General features: G+C 40.5%; 2 protein-coding genes across 2 annotated transcripts in view; one reads left to right on the top strand and one right to left on the bottom strand.

The window, feature by feature from the left end:
- LOC142604879 (uncharacterized) overlaps nucleotides 1-22,887 on the bottom strand; it is a 106,353-nt gene that overhangs the window by 20,395 nt on the left and 63,071 nt on the right. The window lies entirely within an intron of this gene.
- ATP12A (ATPase H+/K+ transporting non-gastric alpha2 subunit) lies at nucleotides 464-21,125 on the top strand. Its single transcript, XM_010306426.2, has 23 exons — nucleotides 464-720; nucleotides 2,668-2,811; nucleotides 4,305-4,364; nucleotides 5,227-5,430; nucleotides 6,004-6,117; nucleotides 6,275-6,409; nucleotides 6,953-7,070; nucleotides 7,725-7,993; nucleotides 8,836-9,034; nucleotides 9,512-9,621; nucleotides 10,363-10,497; nucleotides 10,776-10,968; nucleotides 11,455-11,630; nucleotides 12,661-12,797; nucleotides 13,486-13,636; nucleotides 15,639-15,807; nucleotides 16,480-16,634; nucleotides 17,253-17,376; nucleotides 17,704-17,849; nucleotides 18,494-18,627; nucleotides 19,586-19,687; nucleotides 20,310-20,401; nucleotides 20,603-21,125. Exons 1-23 carry the CDS (start codon nucleotides 712-714, stop codon nucleotides 20,629-20,631), a joined length of 3,105 nt encoding a protein of 1,034 aa, XP_010304728.1. The 5' UTR covers nucleotides 464-711; the 3' UTR covers nucleotides 20,632-21,125.

A 22,887-nucleotide genomic window follows, 5' to 3' on the forward strand; every position in this document is an offset into this window, starting at 1 on the left:
CATAACAAATGCAATGCAAGAATTAAAGGTGAAGTCCAAGTTGAGAAGCTTGAAGGAGCATCGCTCCACTAAATCCTTATTAGTATCTAAACAGGGCAGGGATCTGACTTCTAGGGACCCTAGGCAGGCAAACAGAACATCGTGTAAAGAGGCAAGACAAAATGTGCACAGACTTCTTTTACCCCATCGTACATTGCCACGAGAACTGGAAATCTTAAGGGGAGTCCAGCGCTGGAAAGTCTCCGAAGGAAACTCTTTGCTTCTAGCAAGATGAATAATACACCTGTTCCCTAGTTGTGAGCAAACACTACAAAGGAATAATTAGAAACTATCTGACCTGAAACCCACATGCCCATTACTGTGGTATTTTTCCACCTACTACAGGTGAAACAGAAGATGGGCTGGACCTGGAAGGGGAGGGGTGGAGTGGCAGCGCAAGATGCTGATTTATAAAGCACTAGCAAACAGTGCTCTTTCTCCACAGGCTTTGGACAACGAACTCGTCCTGCCTGAAGGATGCCGAAGAGCAAGCAGGATTCCAGCTAACGTCTGCTTGCCAGCTGAGGGGGAACTACAACCTCTGTGAGCTTTTGTACTTCAATAGCGAAAACTGCTCTGAGCTACTTCATTCTCCAGTTGGGCTTTTGCTTTTCATCCAGAGACTTTGGCTTGGCTGTTTCACTCCATCAGGAACGGAATAAACTCACCGAGATGGTAAAGGTGAGTACGCTGTTTACGAAATTGCTGCTACTGCCTATGTGTTTCTTCTTAAGAACACGATTTAATTTAAGTTTTAACATACATATATTATAAATAGGAGCTAAGTGAAAAATGAACTGTTGGGCATCCAGTGTAATGGCTAAAATTTTCACTGTAGACAGATATGCACCTCTAAATCCTAAAAAGTAAAGAGATCAGACTGGATAGGGAAGAATTCTAGGACTGGCTAGTTTCATACATAATCAACAGTTTCATGAACACCATCCCATTTGCAAATGCCAAAGTCCGAGATTTTATGAAAATTTGCAGGTTAAGGGTTAAACTTAGATCATGCACTGAAGTGATCAATAGATTTTACTAACTTCATTAATTTTCTTCATTAATTCTACTCCATCTGCTAAGTTCTCACAATAGATAGCTATCTTCTTTCTTTCCTGGTCTCTTATGGGGATTTGAAAAGCTGAACAGATTTTTTAGGTGGGATAAAGAGAGGAGGAGGAAAAGGAGGAAGGTGAAGGAGAAATCCCATTACATAAACCAGATTGTGAATCTTTGGCAAGGTAGAAAAAATAGAACTCATTGTAACAGACATGTCCTTTATCTAGGATATGCATCACCAAGCAAATTCAAGTGCTTTAAGAAAAGGATTTCAGATTTTTAACTCCCCAAACTACTCATCAGCTCTTAGCTTTTCCCTTCCTCAAGATACTACATCAAGACTTCAACATTCATCTAATTAGAGGGCAACTGAGGATAAGATGCCACTTCTGAGTTCAGAATAGTATTAAGTAATAAGATGCCCCAATCCTTTTTTTTTCTTGTTGTTTCCATTACTTGAACTCTCTGGTTTAGTCTGTATGTAATTCAAATGTCTACTCTCAACTCATCTGAAATGTTACCTCTGCAGGAGCCCAAACATTGACAAATGCCCTGCAGAATGTGTATGTACTCATTAGACAGCCAGCAGCAGCCTACAAGCTCATCTGTCCCACTAGTAAAGCACACCATCAGATAAGATCCAGTGTGACTCTCATGAAGCTCTGATGGTTAGTCTGTAAGGCAGCCTCTGAAATGGGGTCAACCAATAGTTCTTCCAAGGCATGGCATGTAGTTTACAAGATAATTAGGATCTGGAACGTTATGATTATAGAAGCCGGTAAATTAGCAACACAGGAAGTTTGCCCTTCAGACTACAGTATTAACTTAAGTTAGGAAACAGCACCCTCCCCCGAGTTATCAATAAAAACCCCACATTATCAGAGGTTTGGCAGCTTCCCTAGGTTAACAGTTTCCTGTACCTGATGCTAGATTGGCAAAAATGAGTGAAGAGTTTCCTAACTCCCTGTCAGTTTTGAGCTCTAGGTGAAAAGAGACAGACTTGTTTCTCCTGGGCTACCAGTATGGTTTTTGCCTCCCTTTCTCATTATGTGACCGAGTGTAAATGTATAAATATAAACGTGTAAATGTTAATTTTAATTACAAAAAGTAAATCTGGAAGTCATATATGTAAAAAGCTCCAGGAACAGGCAAGTTCTCAATATTTTTCCCTCCCCTTTCCTTTCAAAAATCTTTTGCTTTTACACCGAGCTCTTCCTTAGAGCTGGTAAATGATGTAATGGTTTTCACTAGCAATTCTAAGATCCTGGGGCAGTATTCCTACACTTTGTGCTAGATCATAAACTACTAAAAGCGTTGCACATCTCTAAAGGAATCACTGTAATTTACACCTGCTGAAGACCGGACCGTGATTGCTGTAACGCATGCTGGAGAGATCTCAGGATAAGACAAGAACTAGCACTCAAAGTTGCCAGGAGAAAGAGACAGTAGCAAATTGCACCTTGTCTAAAAAACAGTAGATTTGTTAGAGTTTGACTTGTTTGTGGTAATTTTTACTGCTTCCTTCAAGCAGATGTTCACAACAATGCCAAAACCTTATCTCTTTTACAGAAAAAGTCTGACATTTACTCCATTGAGATCTATGGGACAAAAGAGCTAGAAAAAACAGAGATGGGAGATGAAGAAAAGTACAAAGACTTGAAAGGCAACAAGAAAAAAAAGAAGACAGAAGACCTTAAGAAAGAGCTGGAGCTGGTGAGTGTTGCTGAGCTCCCAACACACCTGGCAGGACAGCCTCTCTGAATGAGGTCCGGTAAAGGGGAGTGAAACGTCAATGCACTATCATTTTAACAGAAGACACGCTGCACCGAAAATCCTAACATGGGGAAGGATTTGCTTCCTCATGCTCCTGAGGTGTGCCAGAAAAAAATTGTGCAGGATTAATACCTATAATGAAGGAATGATTCTGGCTTAATTAAGCCACCAATGGTACAGAAGGTTATCTCCCAAAGAGGAGTTATTCCCCAGATGGAATAACTGTAATCAGTATTTCCTGTGAATTGCAGAGTCAGCCAGGACACAGGGAAAGTTAGAAGCACAACATTTTCCTCCAGAGATTTCTAGTAGATCGAAAAGCATGCCTTAGCCTTAAGCACTGCTTTTTCCCCAAACTAACTGCACTGTACTTCAAGGACAGCACACTAAGCTCAAGAAACCTGTATTTTACTTCTGGCTTGCTACTGATGTATTCATTGATCTTGGAAAAATTGCTTCCTCTTTATCCATTTCAGTTTCCCAATCTGAAAAACGAAGGTAATTATTACTGACCTCTTTTCTGAATTGCTTTGAGAGCAACTCAAAGGAGAGGCTATTTATGGGCTAGATGGTATTTCAAAGGTAAAGAAACCCCCAAATGAGCCAGCAGTTCACCCATCGTGTTTCCAAGATCTACTCAGTACTAGCTAAATAATTCTCGATGTAACTTATCTTTGCCACCAGAGGATGTAACATTACTCTCGTGTTTCTGAAGAGAAACCAAAGCACAGGCAAGTTAATTGACTCATCCAAGTACCAATGAATCATTCTGTGAAAACAATTGAGAGATCTCTCAAATACTTGGCGTCTAAATCTCAGTTTGGCACAAGATATAATTAGGTCAATGATACCACAGAGGTGTCACTGCAGGGAAAGGAGAAGAGCTTTGAGATTTCCCTCTCCCACACCCTTTTAAATTGTGGTTAGAGCCTGCTGCTTCTTTCTACAAGACTGCAGCAAATAACTTCACATACCTTACCTTGTCAATCAAGTGCAAAGATTGTTGTCGCACATACTCTAACACCACACACTTTCTTCTATTGACATATCAACATATTGCCTATGGTACTGAATGCTTGAATCCTGTAGCATGTAAAGAGGAACCATTTATCTAAAAGAAGCAGAGACATTTGTGGCAAGCAGTATTAACATGAGAACACCATTCTGTTCTTCTGACAGATTTGCTGGAGGAGGGAGCTACTTACAAAAGTACTCTCAAAATTAAAAGAAAATACCATCTCCCAGTGGAAAGATATTTTGCTTATCAATATGCAAATTGTATATTGTCTGTTCATGAACGTGGCATGTCATACTAGCAACTGGATCCATGGTCCCAGATTCAGGCTGTTTGAACATTCTCCAGATCCTGAAATAAAATTTTCAACAGTCTGACATTTTGCTCACTATCATTTTCTCTTTCTTTTGGAATTCAGGATGACCACAAACTCAGCACTTCAGAACTGGAGGAAAAGTATGGTACAAGCATCAGCAAAGTAAGTCCATAGGGCATCATTAAGAAACTGCCTGAATCAGTTGCCTGCCTTTGCCCCCGGCTTACCCAAAGCTTCCTAGAAGCAGCAGGAAAACATTCAGACCAACAGACTCCTACATAGATGTATGTGTGGATGCATGCATTCGTGCTCCCAGTAAAGCCTAAATCAGCAAGTCAATGTGCAGCACTGACCTGGATTTAGAGTCTGAAGAAGTCTGATCTGCTGTTTTGAAATCAGTATCCCTGCACAAAACATGACCTCAAAGTTTGCAACAGAACCTCAGCTTTTCTAAAGTTTTTATCTGATAATTCGATTTAACTACAATTCATTTTTCACTGGCAGCGTCTGTAACAATCTATAGCAAGAGAGTACACTGGAAATGATTTTATCATGAAGGAAACACTAGATTTCAGAAACTATACACCTGAGTCACTTTGACACCTAACATTTGAACATCAAAGCATTGATTGCAACGTGGGCAGAGAACAGACAAGAATTTCAAGGAACCAGTGAACTACAAACGTCTTGGTGGAAATGCAGAAAGAGCAGTGAAAGAACTGATACCCCCAGCTTTCCACTTAGTACAGGTATACTTGACAGACAAACAACAGAATGAAAACTCCTAATGGACATAGCCCCAAATTCAATGCTCCAGTGAAGAAATATCTGTTTCTTCACAGCAGATAAATAACAGTAGCCACCCTGAGATCAGAAAGCCTGGAAATCAAAGATACAGGTTACTGCAGCTGATCTGTGACACAAACAACATTTAAGAAAAAACCAGCATGTGAATTTTGTTCTAAGTTAAGACAGAAATCTGTTTTCTGTGACTTCATTTTAAACATGTCATTTACTTTTGCAGGGTCTCTCTAGTGCAAGAGCAGCAGAGATTTTGGCTCGGGATGGTCCCAACTCACTCACTCCTCCAAAAGCCACTCCTGAAATTGTCAAGTTCCTCAAGCAGATGGTGGGAGGGTTTTCCATCCTCTTATGGATAGGAGCCGTCTTCTCCTGGATTTCATTTGGCATTCAGCTTGCTCAGGGAGCTGAATCACCCTTTGACAATGTAAGTATCTGAGTAACCACAAAACGAGTATTTGACCCTTCGACAATCTAAGTAATATAATAGTACTACTTCACAGTTATTCAGTAACTACTACAAGGAGGCTTTTTATTCTATCAGGACTCTCCCTCTACTACCGAACATTTCTGATAAATGTTCAAATGCCTGACATACCACTTCTGTCTAAGAGTGCCTATCCAAAGGTTTTATAACCATGACGCATAATCGTAATACTTGAGTACTCATAAGAGCAATACTGAAGTCCACAAAGGACTCTGGAGTCTTTGACTTATGACTTACACTCTGCTAGGAATGTGATTTGTTCAGGTTTATGTCAGGTTTAGTTGAGAGGTGGCTTTTGGAGAGATGGGAAACTTGCTATTAAAAGCCCTTTCATATTCAAAAAGCTTTACTTGATCGTTAGCAGGGCAAAACTTGAAAGTTCTTGTCTTAAACTGTCTTTTACCCTGACCAATACCTCCAGTCTCCTGAAACAATAATCTGTGATTTTTTTCCAGCAAAGGAATTGCTGAACTCTTGTCTTAAATTAACCAGATTGTGTCTTTTATTGATTAGCTCTACCTTGGTGTCGTCCTGGCCCTGGTTGTTATCCTCACTGGTATCTTTGCTTACTATCAAGAAGCTAAAAGCACAAACATCATGGCCAGCTTCAGTAAAATGATTCCACAGGTGAGAGCAACCAATGCATTTCATTTGAGATAAGAGTTCATTCTAATAACACACCTTGAAACAACAAAAGCACAGTAAGTCCAACTTGATTTTACCTCATGGTAGGAGGTTTAGAGGACGGCACAATGCTGATTTTTGTCACATGTCTGTCTTTCAGCAAGCTCTTGTGATCAGAGATGCAGAAAAGAAGGAACTACCAGCAGACCAGCTGGTGGTTGGAGACATCGTGGAAATAAAGGGTGGAGATAGGATCCCAGCGGACATTCGTCTGATCTTTACTCAGGGTTGTAAGGTAAACAGTACATTGTAGAGCACAGGGAAAGAGGAAAAACGTGGTTTAGATACTTTTATTACATATAAAGAATTTCTGCGCATCCAATATGAGTTATTAGAGCTTTAATTAGACATAATCTAATTAAATCATAGAGTGCAGAAGCTATACTGTGATGCTCAGCTCATCTAGGACTAACATCTCTACTCCCTGAACATCAAACGAAGCCATTAGGTCCATGCCATGTTCTAGCAATGCTCTTTGCCAGGACAGAGGCAGAAATATCCATACAGTATTAACAGTTTCCACAGACCTGGAGGCAGACCTTCAAACCATGTTTTCTTTCAGGCTGCTACCAAAAATCCCACCAACAGGGACACAACATTGACTGAATTCCCACAGAAAGAGATTCTCTCACAGACAATGGCAACTCTCTCAGAGAAAAGGCACCGAGAGATTATGGTCCTGTCACCAATTATTAAATGTGCTGCTGCCTTGCCTTCTGGGCTAGACATAACTGCATATTACTAACTTTAATATGGGCATGTCTCCGTTTCATTAAAGGTGGACAATTCTTCACTCACAGGGGAATCAGAGCCACAGTCTCGTTCCTGTGACTTCACCCATGACAACCCCTTGGAGACCAGGAACATTGCATTCTACTCCACCACCTGTGTGGAAGGTGCGTACAGAGAGAAGGGTCTCCGGAAATGGCACCTCTACAGCATGCTGTGTAATATTGCTAACTCATTTTAAACAATTCTGCTTCAAGGAATTCCAGAAAGGTTTAGTTGCTCAGAAGAAACTATTGTCCCAAGCACACCAAAATTAACACCTTAAGCACCAGGCTGCTCATACTTACTATCAACCAGTGAGACATTTGTTTTAACACCTAGCCTGGTTATGGGTGCAACAATCAATTGATTGTGGTTTCCTTCTGGTCTTTCCATCGCTATCTTTAGGAATGTCAAGCTGCAAATGCCTCTAAGCACTTGTGGATGCTTCTGTGTAAGGGTTCTGCACACATAAAAGTTCTGTTCCTATTCTCAGGGCTAAAAGGTATATGTGTCACACCTAACAGACTATCTGCTATGAGACCATACAGTGCCCAGGATAACACTACATTCCTACTGCAACACAATCAAAAAAGACTCTAATTAATGAAAATAGTTCACATCTTTCTCGTCACTGATATAAGATTTCTAAGGGGAAGAAAGTAATTCTGGGGTGAAGTCTCAGTCACATTAAGGCTGAGAAAGATCTTCATCAATCAGTACTGGGTACAGAAGACAGCATTAGTCTCTCCTGAAGCTGACAGTCTTTTATTTCTCCGCAGGCACTGCTACTGGCATTGTAATCAACACTGGGGATCGCACTATCATTGGGCGGATTGCCTCTCTCGCATCGGGAGTAGGAAATGAGAAAACACCCATTGCTATTGAAATAGAACATTTTGTCTACCTGGTGGCAGGAGTGGCTGTTTCCATTGGTGTTCTCTTCTTCATTATATCTGTTTCTATGCGATACAAGATTCTGGACTCCATCATCTTTCTCATTGGCATCATTGTGGCTAACGTGCCAGAGGGACTGCTAGCCACAGTAACGGTAAGTCTGTTTGAATTCACTGGTTGCCACTGTAGTTCTGCAGTTGTTACCACAATTAATGACTTCTAAAGTTCATTACAGTGCAACACTAACCAGTGAAGATTATCTATTAAGTGACTTGGCTGAGCTGAGCTGAGTTTGCAATAGGGGTGGTTTTTTCCATGAAACTGAAAGGACAAACATTTCATTTGGGAATTCTGGCATAACTAAGCCATTAATCTTAAAAGCTTCAGCACAGCAATCCAGTTTGAAATAAGGTTCTTCAAGTACTGTTCTCCCTCAATTGTTAACCAGTAGAATGATGTGACTCATTTCCCCACAACCTGTTCCTATTTGGAAATGTACCCTAAAAGTTGCATGAAAATTCTACTTACTAACACATATAAAGCATCACTAAAATCCCTGGCTGAGAAGCAGCACACCTGCTAAGCACTGTTAGCCCTGAAGTACGCCAACAGCAAACAACCAGCAGTAGTGCAATAATGAAGAGAATCATTTCAGGATTCATTAAGTTGGTGATTAGGAGCTCCCTCTGCATGGTAGGTTCTTCCATCTAAAACAGCCTCCTAACTGATATGACATTCTTATTTCTATCAGCAGGCAAGCAGGTTCCTCTCAGCAGCAAACGTACTTTTGCTAGTTACAGCCAAACCTCTGACCTTAGTAATGCTATTTAAAAAGAAAAAAAATGCACTGCAGTCAACCAAAAGATAAATTTTAAAAAATGTTCTCTTCCTAAAAAATACAAACACAAAAAGCTTAGCAGAAGTACGTAATCTCATTGCATCATTCTGTAACTGTGCCTCACTAACAGTGAGCTGAACTTCTTTTACTTCTGCCAGGTGAGTCTGTCTCTGACAGCCAAGCGGATGGCAAAGAAGAACTGTTTGGTGAAGAACCTAGAAGCTGTAGAAACACTCGGTTCTACCTCCATCATCTGTTCCGACAAGACAGGGACCCTCACACAAAACAGGATGACTGTTGCTCACCTCTGGTTCGATAATCAGATCTACTCAGCTGACACCAGTGAAGATCAAACAAGTAAATATGGCAATGGGGGATCTGGGAATACTTGGATCAAACCTGTGGTGTTTCACACCTTTGGCTGTCAAACTGATGTCAATGGGCATGTCTTTTGACAGCAAAACCAGACATGTCTTCCTTCCACATAGAAGTTAGTGTGCAGCAGGAAAGTCCCTTAGCCATGTAAAGATGTGAAAAAAACTTTAATATTTGAATTCCACTCGCAGAAAGTAAGTCTGGAGGAGGTTCTAATCCAGATCCTTTTGCCAGCAGTAAACTTAGTAGGAAATAAACAGGGAAATATCATCTAAGCAATTTTGCCAGAACTGCTAACTGACGGATGTAATGGTTTGTGTCAAATTATTTTTCTGTAACAGAACCTCTCAAAAGACCAATTTTCTTTTGCAAATAATTCAATCCTGTTGTTTCAAACTTCCTTCTACTTCCATCACATAATATGCTAAGGGATGCAATATTGATTTTGCTTCCTCTCAGCCCAGCCTTTTGATCAAAGTTCTCCGTCATGGACAGCATTATCAAAAATTGTAACTCTCTGCAACCGGGCGGAATTCAGACCAGGACAGGAGAATCTCCCAATAATGAAGGTACTGCCTACTGCATATCAGCTTATTTCTCTTCCTCTGAAAGAACAACACGTATGATTTTTTCTGTTTAGCTTTAGTAATCTCCTCCATTTTACCATGTCAATCTTCTAAGTTACTATTTACAGTATTATTACTGGTATACACTTGCAAAAAGACAGGAAAAAACCCAACCCCAAAGCCAAGAGCAACTGTCCCTATAAGGAAAAATACAATTCAGGTAGCAAGAATTTCTACGCTAGTAATTACTACACTTATTAATGTAATATAGCAAGACAGAAAAGGTAAACATGCCTTAATTAATGTCTTTATACGTGACTGCTGAAGGTAGTAAATTCTGGTGACTAGAACACCATAACATATCCATGATTTCTACTGCTTACTCCATCACTGCCTTCCTCAAAGTCATTTGATTTTGTGCATCAGTTAGCTCAGCCGTACATGCCTACTGCTACCCTAGAACTGCATTACAAAGCCTCCACACAAACCTGAAGTGATTACAAATCTTGTGCTTTTGCAGAATCAAGCGCTAACTTTGTCTCTTTGCTGTAGCTTATTTCTAGCAGCAAGTGCAAAAGAGACGTCCCAAATTTTTACTGAAATAATTTTCCAGGACAACCTGAATGCAGCAACATAGATTCACTGCCGCTTAAGCATACAACATGTTATAGAAGCACGCAAGCTCTCTTGATGGAAGTGCAGCAGTATATGTGCTATAAACTGTTTCTTCCTCTGTTCATACAGAGAGTTGTGGTAGGTGATGCCTCTGAAACAGCTCTGCTGAAATTTGCTGAAGTCATTTTAGGTGATGTCATGAATATTAGAGCGCGGAACAAGAAAGTGGCTGAAATTCCTTTCAACTCTACCAACAAATTCCAGGTGTGTTTCATTTGTGGAAATTATGCCAGACTGTTTCAAACTTAAACCATTTCTATCACTAGGTCTAAAGAAACTACTTGTGACCTTGAAGTCTTAATGGGGTAATTCAGCAACAGAGAAAATCTAAGCTATAATAAATGTAGTTCATTCCGTTTGATGGAATGTACGATATCCTCATGGAAAAGAAGAAACATTACTTCCATGCAAAGTGACCAAAACTAGAAAGAAATGAGGATCACATATGCTCTTTCAAATAATTTCATATTTGTGGCACACAGCTTTCCATTCACGAGACTGATGATCCCAACGACAAACGCTTTCTGCTGGTGATGAAAGGCGCCCCAGAGAGGATTTTAGAGAGATGTAGCACCATCATGATCAACGGCAAAGAAGAACCACTGGACAGTGAAAAGGCAGAAGCTTTCCAAACAGCCTACATGGAGCTGGGGGGCATGGGAGAGAGAGTGCTGGGTGAGTCCAACTAGAAGGACTATCAGAGAACTGTGGTATAAAATGGGATTTTAAATCCTTGCACAATCTAGTGTGTATGGACTTCATTCTTCTTGCAGTAGAGGGGAAAAAAGAAAAGTGTACAGCCTCTTGAGCAGAGTGTTAAAATCACACTGACATGCTGTAAGCTCTCTGTGGCAGGGATGCCCTTACTGCTCAGTACTGATGATCTGCCACACTGAGCAGCCAAAAAACCCCCCTAAGTAATCCACAAAGGAAAACACTCTTCCCTGCTGGCAGTCTCGCTAGCTTTGCCACGTGAAACACCGACTCTATATGAATTGCGATGTGAAGGTTACAATGGCAGGTTAGAAACATCCTCCATAAAAAGCTAATGGTTAAATGCACTGGAGTTCTATAGACAAGAGCAAAGCCTGACGCAATAGCAAGCTCTCCTCTTTCTCTCACTATTTACTGTACATCACATCAGCCTAAGTTTCTTTTCAGGTTTCTGTCATTTGTACCTGCCTGAAAACGAGTTTCCAGACACCTACCAATTTGACACAGATTCCATGAACTTCCCAACCTCCAACCTGTGCTTTGTTGGGCTCTTATCTATGATTGACCCACCTCGTTCCACAGTGCCAGATGCCGTCTCAAAATGCCGCAGTGCTGGGATCAAGGTAGGAATTTTACAATGAAAAATACAGTGATTCTGCAGAAAGACTCACAATAATATAACTTTTAATGTCTTCCACCATGTTGTCATTAAGCATCTTTCTATCAACAACTACCAAAAATCTAAATGTTCATTAATACCATTCTACAATTGTAACTTAAAGAAACCTCTTGAAGGCCCTGAGAGGGAAAATGGTTTAAATGAAGTGGGAATCAGACTATAGAAAGCGTACAGAAGCCCAAAACTGGACATTCAAATTTGGAAAAGCTCAGATACTGTCTTATCAGACCCATTTCTAGAACATAAAAACCACGCCAGCTAGAATTACTTGTGTGTAAACAGCGTAAGATAACAGAAACAATTCTTGAGAAGGCATTAGGACACACAGCTACACCTGTTAAGAACTTTTATTCATAGGAATCACTAATCTCAAAACTGTTCAAGTTGAACCTGAAGCAGTAGCTGTCCTGATTTCACTCCCACGGGTCCTACCAGTAAACTTTCAGCTCTAGGCAGAGAGGTAATTTAGCTAAAGAAAGGCAAATCAGTATTTGCAATTACTGATCTCAGGTGAGATGAATCCCAAGTCCCAACAGAAGACAGATCTGGCAACTGGCAGTTTTTCTTCAAGAAAAACAAGAAAATCCGTTGTTTTATCTGTCAGGACACCTCAGTCACAGGGATCCATTTTAAGATGCAACATCCTAACAAACTCTCATCTTTGAGTATACCTGATATAAACTCTTATATAAAGGCTTCTTTATTCTGCATTATTCTAACCTTGCTGCCTGTGACAAGTTCTTCCTTTACAGCCCTGATAAAATAGCGCCACTAACACGAGGTAGAGACCAGGTGTCAATATAGAGCTAAGTAATTAATAGTCATAATCTGTCACTGTTATGTACATAGCACAGCTTTCCAAGTTCAGATTCTAAACTGCTTCCTGGTCTACAACAATAGATATTTCACCTTATCTCACTCCAGCCATTGCATATACATTTGTCACTCACGCTGAGCGCTTGTCCCTTCCTCAGGTTATCATGGTCACTGGCGACCACCCAATCACGGCCAAGGCCATTGCCAAGAGTGTAGGCATCATTTCAGCCACCAGCGAGACTGTGGAAGATATTGCTAAGCGCCTCAACATTCCTGTTGAGCAAGTTAATAGACGGTAAGAACAAACACAGTATAGGGGATACCTATGGATTCATTTTCTGAAAGCTCTACAATGCTTTTACAGCCTATTTCTACCTCACGGCTGCTTTTTGCTTTTCTCTTTTTTGATACATTCCCAGCCATTGTGTCCATCCAATGTGTCATCTCTACCTAAATAACAACGTGTCTCGGTCACTGGCTCTCATCTTCACTGGCTCTTGAAAAAAACCTAGCAAATTATACTTTGCAGACCATGTTGGACTTTGCTGTCAATGCCCATTTGACAAAACACACACATATGAAAAGCAAAATTCAGAATCCAAGGACCATCAGTCCTCTTTCACCCATAAAATGTGAAAAAAATACCATCATAAGAGGAAGATAAAAGCTCTTTACAGAAAAGATGTCTTCCTCTTCCACTGTTCCACCCTCCCACTCAGTTCTCTTTAAAATGCATTTTCTGCTGTTATGTCTGCTCAGGAGGAAGCTTCAATTACTCCCCTCTGTATCTAGGTAACTGTAATTCACTCTGGATTTCTACAGTGGCTTTCATTCAACACCTGCTGATTAACAACTAATGCTTCTGAAATTAACTCAATTTGCTGCTTTCCTTACTATCAAGCCTCATACATTCTATGAGTACGCTATTTTTATCTAAGCCTTTTGATTTGAAAATTTACCCATCTTTCCCGCGGCTTTTACAGAGAAGCTACAGCAGCAGTGGTTAATGGGATGGAGCTGAAGGATATGAGCTTGCAGCAGCTGGATGATATCTTGTGTAACCACTCAGAGATCGTCTTTGCTCGGACATCGCCCCAACAGAAACTGATTATAGTTGAAGGCTGCCAAAGGCAGGTGAGTAAGAGGTGTAAAAGGTTATATGCAGATATGGCTACAGGGCATTCGTGAGGCAGTAGCTTTCCACAGATATCATCCCTGAGGTGAGCAGGTGGAAGCCAATTTCCAATGCTCTCTAAGCTCTGTTTATACTCTTTTCACTGCGCAAGAACGTTATCTAACAGATTGCCACAAACACTGTCTGGACAGAATCCAAGCTACTCAAATTCCTGTTACAGGCTCTGAACTCCTATTGACAAAATGAGCTTTTCCTAAGTTTGATTGGTTTGGAGCTGTACCAAGGGTTTCTCTTTTGCATGTAATTCTGAGAAGCTGCTGCTGTGCTGCACATAAAGCCTCCTGGGCAGAGACTGTACACTGCTTGGGAAGGAGCCTTCCCCCAGGAATTCTTTAAACCCAGATAAAAGCAACATGTTACCACATCCTCTCATCTTATCTCTTGTGGCCATTTAGACCTATGTACTTCCCGCCCACAGGAATGTTTAGAAGTGAAATAAGGTATGAATCCCGCAAAATGTCATAGTGTGATTTATGTAGGACCAAGCCTTAGCTATGTTACTTTCAAAGATTGTAAAACCGCCCACAGAAAGCTGAATTTAAAGAGAGTCTGTCCCATCCATGGGCAATATCATCTACAGGAGCATGGAGTGCAGCCAGCACAAGACACAGAAGGGAAAGAACTGACATGTACAGGGCTCTGAAAAAGATGCAAATTGTCATCAAAAGCTTCTCCTCTCAGATATGACATCTTCCAAGTAGATGCTGCAAATTGAAAGCCACCCTACTGCTGTGCCTGAACTTTGCAGAGAAGGACATGCAGCATAAAACATTATTTTATTTTTGTAATTATACCAGAGCTAAGCTTTCCAATCAGCATTATCAGCTCTTTGGGTTTAAGCCTGAACTGCTTTCAGGAGAGTAAAAAAAAAAAAAAAACCAAACCACAAAAAACCCTTTCAATTTAATTTTTTTTTTTAATTTTCTTTTTGAATGGCCTTTGGCAGACAGGGGGTAAATGTATTCTTCACTGCTGAGACACCCACACTCCCAGTAGATTTTGCTCTTTAAAAGGATGAAAAGGAACACTCTCCTCCCCTCAACTCCAGCCAGACAGTCTACATACTATGTTTAGTACTTAGAGCTTACAAGCCCTTCTGTACATGGCATTATTTATAGGTAGTGACACTGTGCTAAATCCCCACAGGGACAGGACATTCAGTATTCGTATTAATCAGTTTGTCAGGCTTTTCCCGCTCAGAACACTCTGTATTGCTATCAAGCTGTGAACTTTTGCATCAACTAGAACAGGACCTTTCGCTGCAGTAGATGGTTTCATTGGAAGATAACAAATAAGCTGACTTGAATAACCAGTTTTCCATCAGTTGGATTCTAGTGCAAATTCTAGCATAAACTGGCAATGACCAAAAGTTGTTGGGATAGGATGAGAATGGTCTCTAAGTGATCAGGTAGGTAATTTACAATTAAGATGAAAACTGACTGATTCTGTAAGCGCTTCACAAAAAATACAAGGGCAGAACATGTGTCAGCTGAATCTCCCTGAATCTCCCACAATTGCCAGAGATAAGCCTGGGCCTGCTCAGACAGGGATAGACCATATACATATAGACAGATGTCTAAATTTTTAAGCCCCCTTATATTCCATAGCAAGAAATGATCAGATTAATTGTATTTTAAGTGCATCTAATTTAGATGTCTGCTCTTTAGGATGTAGTAAACCATATCCCTGAGTTTCCCACTTCTCTCCACTATGAAGGCAGTCTAGATACAAACATCTATCACACAAAAGTCTGAGGCTGCTGTATTAATCCTACCTAGCACCTTTCTGATCACTGGGTATGAAGAGGATTCAGAAATTCGTATCAGCATCTTTCTTCTAGGGACTTAAAGACAGGGAATGTGCTGAGAGCAGATTGTCCTTAGGGGAAGACAGCATCATCTGGTCAAAAAACCCACATCTGGATCCTTTTGTGTGTTCCAGGGAGCAGTTGTTGCCGTGACTGGAGATGGAGTCAATGACTCCCCTGCTCTTAAAAAAGCAGATATTGGAATTGCTATGGGTATTGCTGGTTCTGACGCAGCTAAAAATGCAGCTGATATGGTACTGCTGGATGATAACTTTGCTTCTATTGTCACAGGAGTGGAGGAAGGTAAAAATAATGTTGCTATCCACTTTCTTACCTGAAAGCTGCTGACAGCCACACAGCACTGGCGGGTCCTCCCAATTCTTCCCTCCTGCACTTACCTCCCCACTCCCTTTTTTTTTCTTTCTGGATTTGGAAATGTGATTTTGCTAGTTGGAAAAACTGGGAATTAATTCCATTTATGGACACATGACAGACAGACAACAAGGAAATCATCCCCCTCTCACACATAGCATCGGTCTGCTATGGCTGCTCGTTCAAGCTCCAGAGAAAAGCACTCCCCATCTTGTTCCTACGCAGTTCTGAGCCTCACAAAGATACAAATTGTTTTCTCTACGTTTACCTCTATTACTTGCTCACATCACCTTCGCTGACAGTAACGCACATTCCACTCTTCTTTCACCATAAAGAGCTTGTGGTTTCCATTAAAACTACAGCGTATTGTGGAACGGGACTTTTTCCTCAATCTTTCTCATTGAAAGATATTTTTTATTTCCACTTGAATTTTCAGAAGGCTCTAAGGGAAAGCAGGGTAATAGTTAAAAAAAATGCATGAGGAAACGTATGAGGAGAGTAGATATAAGCAGTAAGTGTTTTCATTTAGTTAAAAATTGAACTTTTTTTCTGGAAAACACTGTTGACAATTAGCTCTTACAGAAATGTTTCCTTTTCCTCCAGGCCGCCTGATCTTTGACAACCTAAAGAAAACAATTGCCTACACCCTGACTAAGAATATTGCTGAGCTCTGTCCCTTTCTCATCTACATTATTGCCAGCATTCCAATGCCCATTGGCACTATCACCATCCTATTCATTGACCTGGGCACAGACATTGTAAGTTGGGGTCTTTTTAAGTTATTTTTTGCTGAAACATGACAAGTGAGAGGGGCTGGGTGCAAAGGGACATGTAGAACATTGGAAGATTTAGTTGCCTTAGCCTGCAGCTGAATAACAAGCTAGTGAAAAAGTAGGGGGCTAGAGTAAAAGCAGCCACATAGAGAAAGAAGAGTAGGAAAAAAAACCCCAAACTGCAGAGGGGGAGCAGAAAGAAAAGACTTCTGATCCATGCTAACAAGAAAAACTCATTAGCATGCAAAATAACTGTGTTTCAATCAAGAGATCGTACAGATTGCTGCAGTTACTACAGACGATGAATACCAGACATTTCATCAGACCCCAGTCCAAGGGATCTGAAAGACTCTTTAATGTTTTCAGTATCCTCTAGCTCTTTGTGTTGTCATATGATCACTCGACCTATGAAACAGTTTCAGACTTCCCTCAAATCCTTCATGCATGCCAGAGAATGCTACATGGATCCTTTCATTTGCTCACTGTGTACTGAAAAGGCAGGGTATGCCAACAGAACCACTTGAGAACTGAAACTTTTCTGATAAGCATCTGAGAAGCAGACAATGTTACCACCAAGACTCTGATGGTTTATTTCTGTTGTAGATCCCCTCTGTTGCATTAGCTTACGAAAAAGCTGAAAGCGATATTATGAACAGGAGACCTCGTAACAAAAGGAAAGACAGGCTGGTGAATGAGCAGCTCGCTGTATACTCCTATCTGCAGATTGGTAGGTTGGTCTGTTCTCTGAAAGACTGTCTTGTATCAACAAATCAAGGCAGAGACAAGTTGATTAATTTTTTAGAAAAAGGGGAGCTGAAACTCAAGTCCTTCCTCTGCAAACTTACTAACTCCCTTCTGTTGCTCATTATTCAACAATACAACAGATTTTTACCTACAGAGGCCAAGAAACTTAGAGCTCTAAGAGCTCTAAAACTACCTTTAGACTCATGGCAAGTTTCATGCCATAGGAGATAGATCAATGCTGATATCCAGCACATTCTCCAGAGCTCCTAAATTTTGCTTCTTCCTCATTTGTACCTCTTTAATTTTCCAGGTATCATGCAGTCAGTGGGAGCCTTTGTAACCTATTTTACTGTGTATGCTGAACAAGGTTTCCTCCCTTCCACGCTGCTTGGTGTGCGAGTCGACTGGGAAAACAATGCCATCAATGACTTTGAGGATTCATATGGACAGGAATGGGTAAAGAAGCACTGAAACATCCTTGCACTGCCTCTCACTCAACAGTTTCTTAAAAATTCTATACTCCTCTCCAAAACAAAGGGTTAGGGAAAGAGAGAGAGATTTAAATGCAAAAATAATTAGTTTTCATCTAATGGTCCCTCAGCATAGACTCTTTAGAGCTTACTGCCACCTAGCTCTTTCATTCAGACTCCATTCTTTCACTCATTCTTCTACATTTCCCTTCTTCTGATTCCAGGTCTCTGGAGATGCACTTTCTTCTCTGGACTGTATGTTTAGACCCATCGTAATCTCTCAGCCCTACTTCTGAACAGCACTACTGTCAAGTACTTTGCAGACTCTCCCTCCCCCATTCACTCTTCACTCCCCCTCACTCATTCTGCAGAAATCACAAGACACAGAAGCCATTAATAAATCAGTATAAATACCTTGTTACACCAAGCTCGTGCTTCAGCCTCATGACTCATCCACAGTAACTAGCGGACTAGAACAACTGGCCAAAACCTGATCGTTATGTATCTAAATCTGGAGTAATTCTGCGTTTTCACCTTAATAACTAAAATCCTACTATCAAGGTTTGCAGTCACTTGCACAAGATATGTGTGTCTGATATAACACTATTTGATTTTTCCTGTGCTTTGCAGACTAAATACCAGAGGATGTACCTACAGTGGACTGGCTATACTGCCTTTTTTGTCAGCATCACAATTCAGCAAGTTGCTGATTTGATCATCAGGAAAACACGAAGAAATTCCATTTTCCAGCAGGGTCTTTTCAGGTAAGTTTTGCAGATTCTTTACCTGACTCATGTGAGGATAAGTTAGCCTACTGCTAATTATAGAAGAAGGTTAGCTCAGTGATTTAGCCCACTCACATTCAGTCTCTGAACAAAGACTATATCTGGCTTCAAGTAATCGCAAATCTCAGACATTTTATTACACACACACACACCCCCCTTCCTATTTCATGATAGGAGTTTTCTTTAAAGAAAGACATTGTACTGGTTAGCCTGAAAATACATCGGCTTAAAACTAACTCTCCATTCATTAAAATGTTTACTACAAAAAAAAAAAAAAAGGGAGTTTCCTCTCTTGTCTATTTTCTTATGTTCTTTATGTAGTTATCAATAGATAGCACGCTTGGACTTCTCCAAGATAACTTTAGCCTCTGGGGAGATACCAGCTGGTCAAACTATCTAAGATAGTGCTGGCTGCCCTCTGCAAAACACTCTGCACCCTTCAATCCCCTGGAAGCCAGGGAGTTAAAAATATCTATTGGGTCGGAGGCCACACGTAAAAGCTGGCATTTAGTCAGAGTATTGCTGATAGGAAAGCAAATTGTTTTCCTTTCTTTATCTGCAGGTACATAGCCTACACCTATGTATATTTCCTTCATACATTTACATTTGAGTCACAATGTGCACATTCACAGTGCAACTAGAAGACATGACTAACGCACGCTACAAGGCTATCTAAAGCTTGCTTTGATCTAGGTAGGTCAGGAATGCTACCAGGAAAGACAGAGGCACACACGATGTAAGACGGTGCTCCAGAGTCTATCACTCGCCTCACGCTACTGTATCTGCAGTGCTTCGTCATCTAATGAAAAACATTCAAGCTAGCTACCACAGCACGACCATAACTCCAAAACTGGCCCAGGCTTTGCATTATGCTATGCCATCAAGTTTTTACACATGGACAGAGGCGTGTAACCCTTCCTCTTTGGTTTTCTTGTAGGAACAAAGTCATCTGGGTGGGTATATTTTCCCAGATAGGAATTGCTCTGATTCTTACCTATGGTCTTGGACATGTTACGGCCCTGAACTTCACACCGCTGAGGTGAGTTTTGATGCTAGCGTACTGCCCTTGCCCTCCACATACAAACAGGCATGGACTTACCATCCTGCCAGAAACAGACAAATGGGAGCAGGATGTGCCCATGCAGCACAATTCAAGGATAAATATTTAAGAATATTCATTATGAAGAACAGGGTGGACAATTTCTTGACCAAAAAGGGCATTATTTTCATCATTTCCACAAAAAAAGTGCACTGTTTTTTCTACTAGATTTACTACTGACGATCCAGACCTACTCGTGTAGAACAAAGAACATTTTGGTGAGATTAGATAGCATTTTACTTAATTTTATGCAAGCAATTTTTATTTTAAATATATAATTGTCAGAAATGTTCCATTTTTCTGCCATCTTCAGAGACTGTAACATCACCATATACTCTGAATAATATCTGGAATATATGAATTCAGTAACTACTTAAACTGGGAGGCTTACATGCACCTTATTTCTAACTGTTTGAGTGCTAAAATTACACAACCCCCTCCAAAAAAACAACAAACAGGCCAGATTCTCTTTCAGTGACATCAAATAGCATAGACAGACACTCCAGAAATTCAGCTGAGTGGTTAGATACTTCCAAATGAGAACCTCTTCTCCCACTCCCAGGTTTCAGTATTGGTTTGTGGCTGTACCGTTTGCCATCTTGATATGGGTCTACGATGAAGTCCGCAAGCTGTTTATCAGGAGATACCCAGGAAGTAAGTAGATTTTTCTAGTTTAGTATTTTAATATATGGTGTCCTTTCCCACATTGTCACTCATACACCTACCTTAGCTGCTGCTGCTGCTGCTAAGTAGACTGCTTAAAAATGGACCATTTGTTTCCAATGATTATTACTTTTCCTTTCTGAGGAAAAAATAACTGATTTTTTTTCTCCCCCCTCCCTTGTCCTTCTGCAGGCTGGTGGGACAAGAACATGTATTATTGAAACAGTCCTTATCACTGGTCTTCTTCCTCCCCGTGGAGAGCTTCTTCCCCACCTGACACAGCCTCTGCTGCTTTAATGTCCTGTCTGTGCAATATCAAGCATGGGTTCGCCCCATGAAGGGGTGAAGAAATTTCATGAAGAAATAAGGACTTTAAGAGGTTGATGAATTACCTCCCACTGTACTGTAAAGCTGACACTTGTCTAGAAATTGAAACGCTACCTATTTTTGTAACAAGCACAATTTTCCCTCATTCAAAGACGAGCTCAGAGAGCACTCTGAGAGGAAAACATACGTAAAGGGGAAAAAAAAAGACAGAAAATCCATATAATCTAAGGCATTAATTTGCACTAAAGGTGGCGTTTGCTGATTTTCTTTTTTTTTTTTTTTTGGTGGAACTGAATTCCAAGTGAGTGCACACATAGATCTGTATTATCTTACGAAGGGTAAAAATGCTGTATAGGAATAATTTCATAATAAAACTTTTTCCAGAAAACAGTTCTCCATCTTATTTTCTCATAAAGACTAAGAGAAACTGAGTGGAACAGAAAAGGACCTAACCTCTGCCAGGTCACGGAGGAAAGAAGTGCACACTTGCCTTTTTTGCCCCCACTAACAGACTAACATACTTCAAATACCTGTTCCATTTTGATAAATGCTAAGGCACAACCAGTCGATTTGAACACTTTGAGCTACCAAATTCATTATCTGTTTTCCCAAGGCCACAATCTCTATGGCAAAATAGACTTTAGTATGCATTAGATAGGTACAGCTAAAGTTCTATTTCAAACTTGGTCTTTAATATGGTCATTTCAGCAGTAGGTACCACATCTTGTTTAGACGAAGGCTTTACAAATTTTAAAGCAAACAATAAATAATGCATGTTGATATTTCACATTTAAATACAAGTCTAGACAAGCTTTAGAGAAGAAACAATGGTAGAAAGAGAACTGTTGCAACAAACAGCAAGAGGGATTACCAATAAGAAAGAAACTAAGAGAAGAACTGAGGGAGGGGAAAGAGAAGAGTATTTTCGAGTCTAAAGCTTGCCTGTTTCCAAAAGTCCACACCCTTATGTACTAGGAGCTACTTTGCATTTTGTGAGCCTCCCTCCTCAAAACTCCTCTCATTAATACCTGGTTGGGTATTACACTGAGTATCAGTTATACTGGATATCAGCGTTTTGCACGTATAGACATGAAGAAGAATTACAAAGGAAGAAGGAAGAGCAACCAAGAAATAATACATGTAAACAATGGGTGAGTCCAAATTCCAGATATATGTGCTGCTTATCACTTGGTAATGCAACCCTCTAACACACCAACAAGAAGTATGTGAGGTGCCAAGCTGACTCGTTTCAACACCTTGTCATTTGTCAGTAGTCAGGACTGATTTGTTTTGTCTTCTGCTTGAAAGATAGGAAAAATATGAGCAGAAGCTATACAGGTGAGCAACATAACCCCCTTTCCACCATCTACAGCCAAAATGACATGTTCAAATATAGACGGGAAGAGGAAAGAAAAGGGGAGCAGGTTTTGCACAATGTGGGGGCAGTAACTGCACAGAACCAGGAAAGAATATAGCTACTTTTGGTTTACTTCAAAAACAAAATACATTTCCTTGAAAAAACTTGTGGGCAAGGTAACTGGACAGGTTGTTCACTCATAGAACATGCAAGACTCTAAAAGCTCTGAGAAACGCAGTGGCTGCTCTGCAAAACCATCTAGAGAGTAACGAGTCTATTTTCTCCCATGGAAGACCAAATCTACAACAAATTCTTACAAACAGAAATTTCTCTTGTTGTGCTCTAGCTTCTGGTAGTTATCACCTCATAAACACTTCCCTCTGGATGAACAGAAAAGTACTATCTCTAAACACTGTCAGCCCCTGCAGTTTTGTTTCTGGCCTCCCTCTGTTACTGGGAGTACCTCAGCACCTCTGACTACATTCACAGTCAACATACCACTTTGCTGCTAATGTAAAACAAAAACATATTCATGAAATTGTACACACAGAATCTCAGAATCTCACAACACAGGAAACAAAACTGACAAAACCACAGAGCTTCAGACCAGGAATTTTCCAGGATCTCAAGGCCAAATGACAGTGTTACAGCTCTGACACTGGAAGCTAATTCAGCTGCTTCGTTGTTTTTCTAGGAACATTACTCTTGTCCTTGGCTTGAAGAAGAGTCAAACAAAGAAATCAGGAGGAAACAAAGTAATGCAAGTTGGAGAAAACTCAACAGCAGAGGAGGG

The sequence above is a fragment of the Balearica regulorum genome, chromosome 23 (assembly GCF_011004875.1).
Source record: "Balearica regulorum gibbericeps isolate bBalReg1 chromosome 23, bBalReg1.pri, whole genome shotgun sequence".
Classification (NCBI taxonomy): Eukaryota; Metazoa; Chordata; class Aves; order Gruiformes; family Gruidae; genus Balearica; species Balearica regulorum.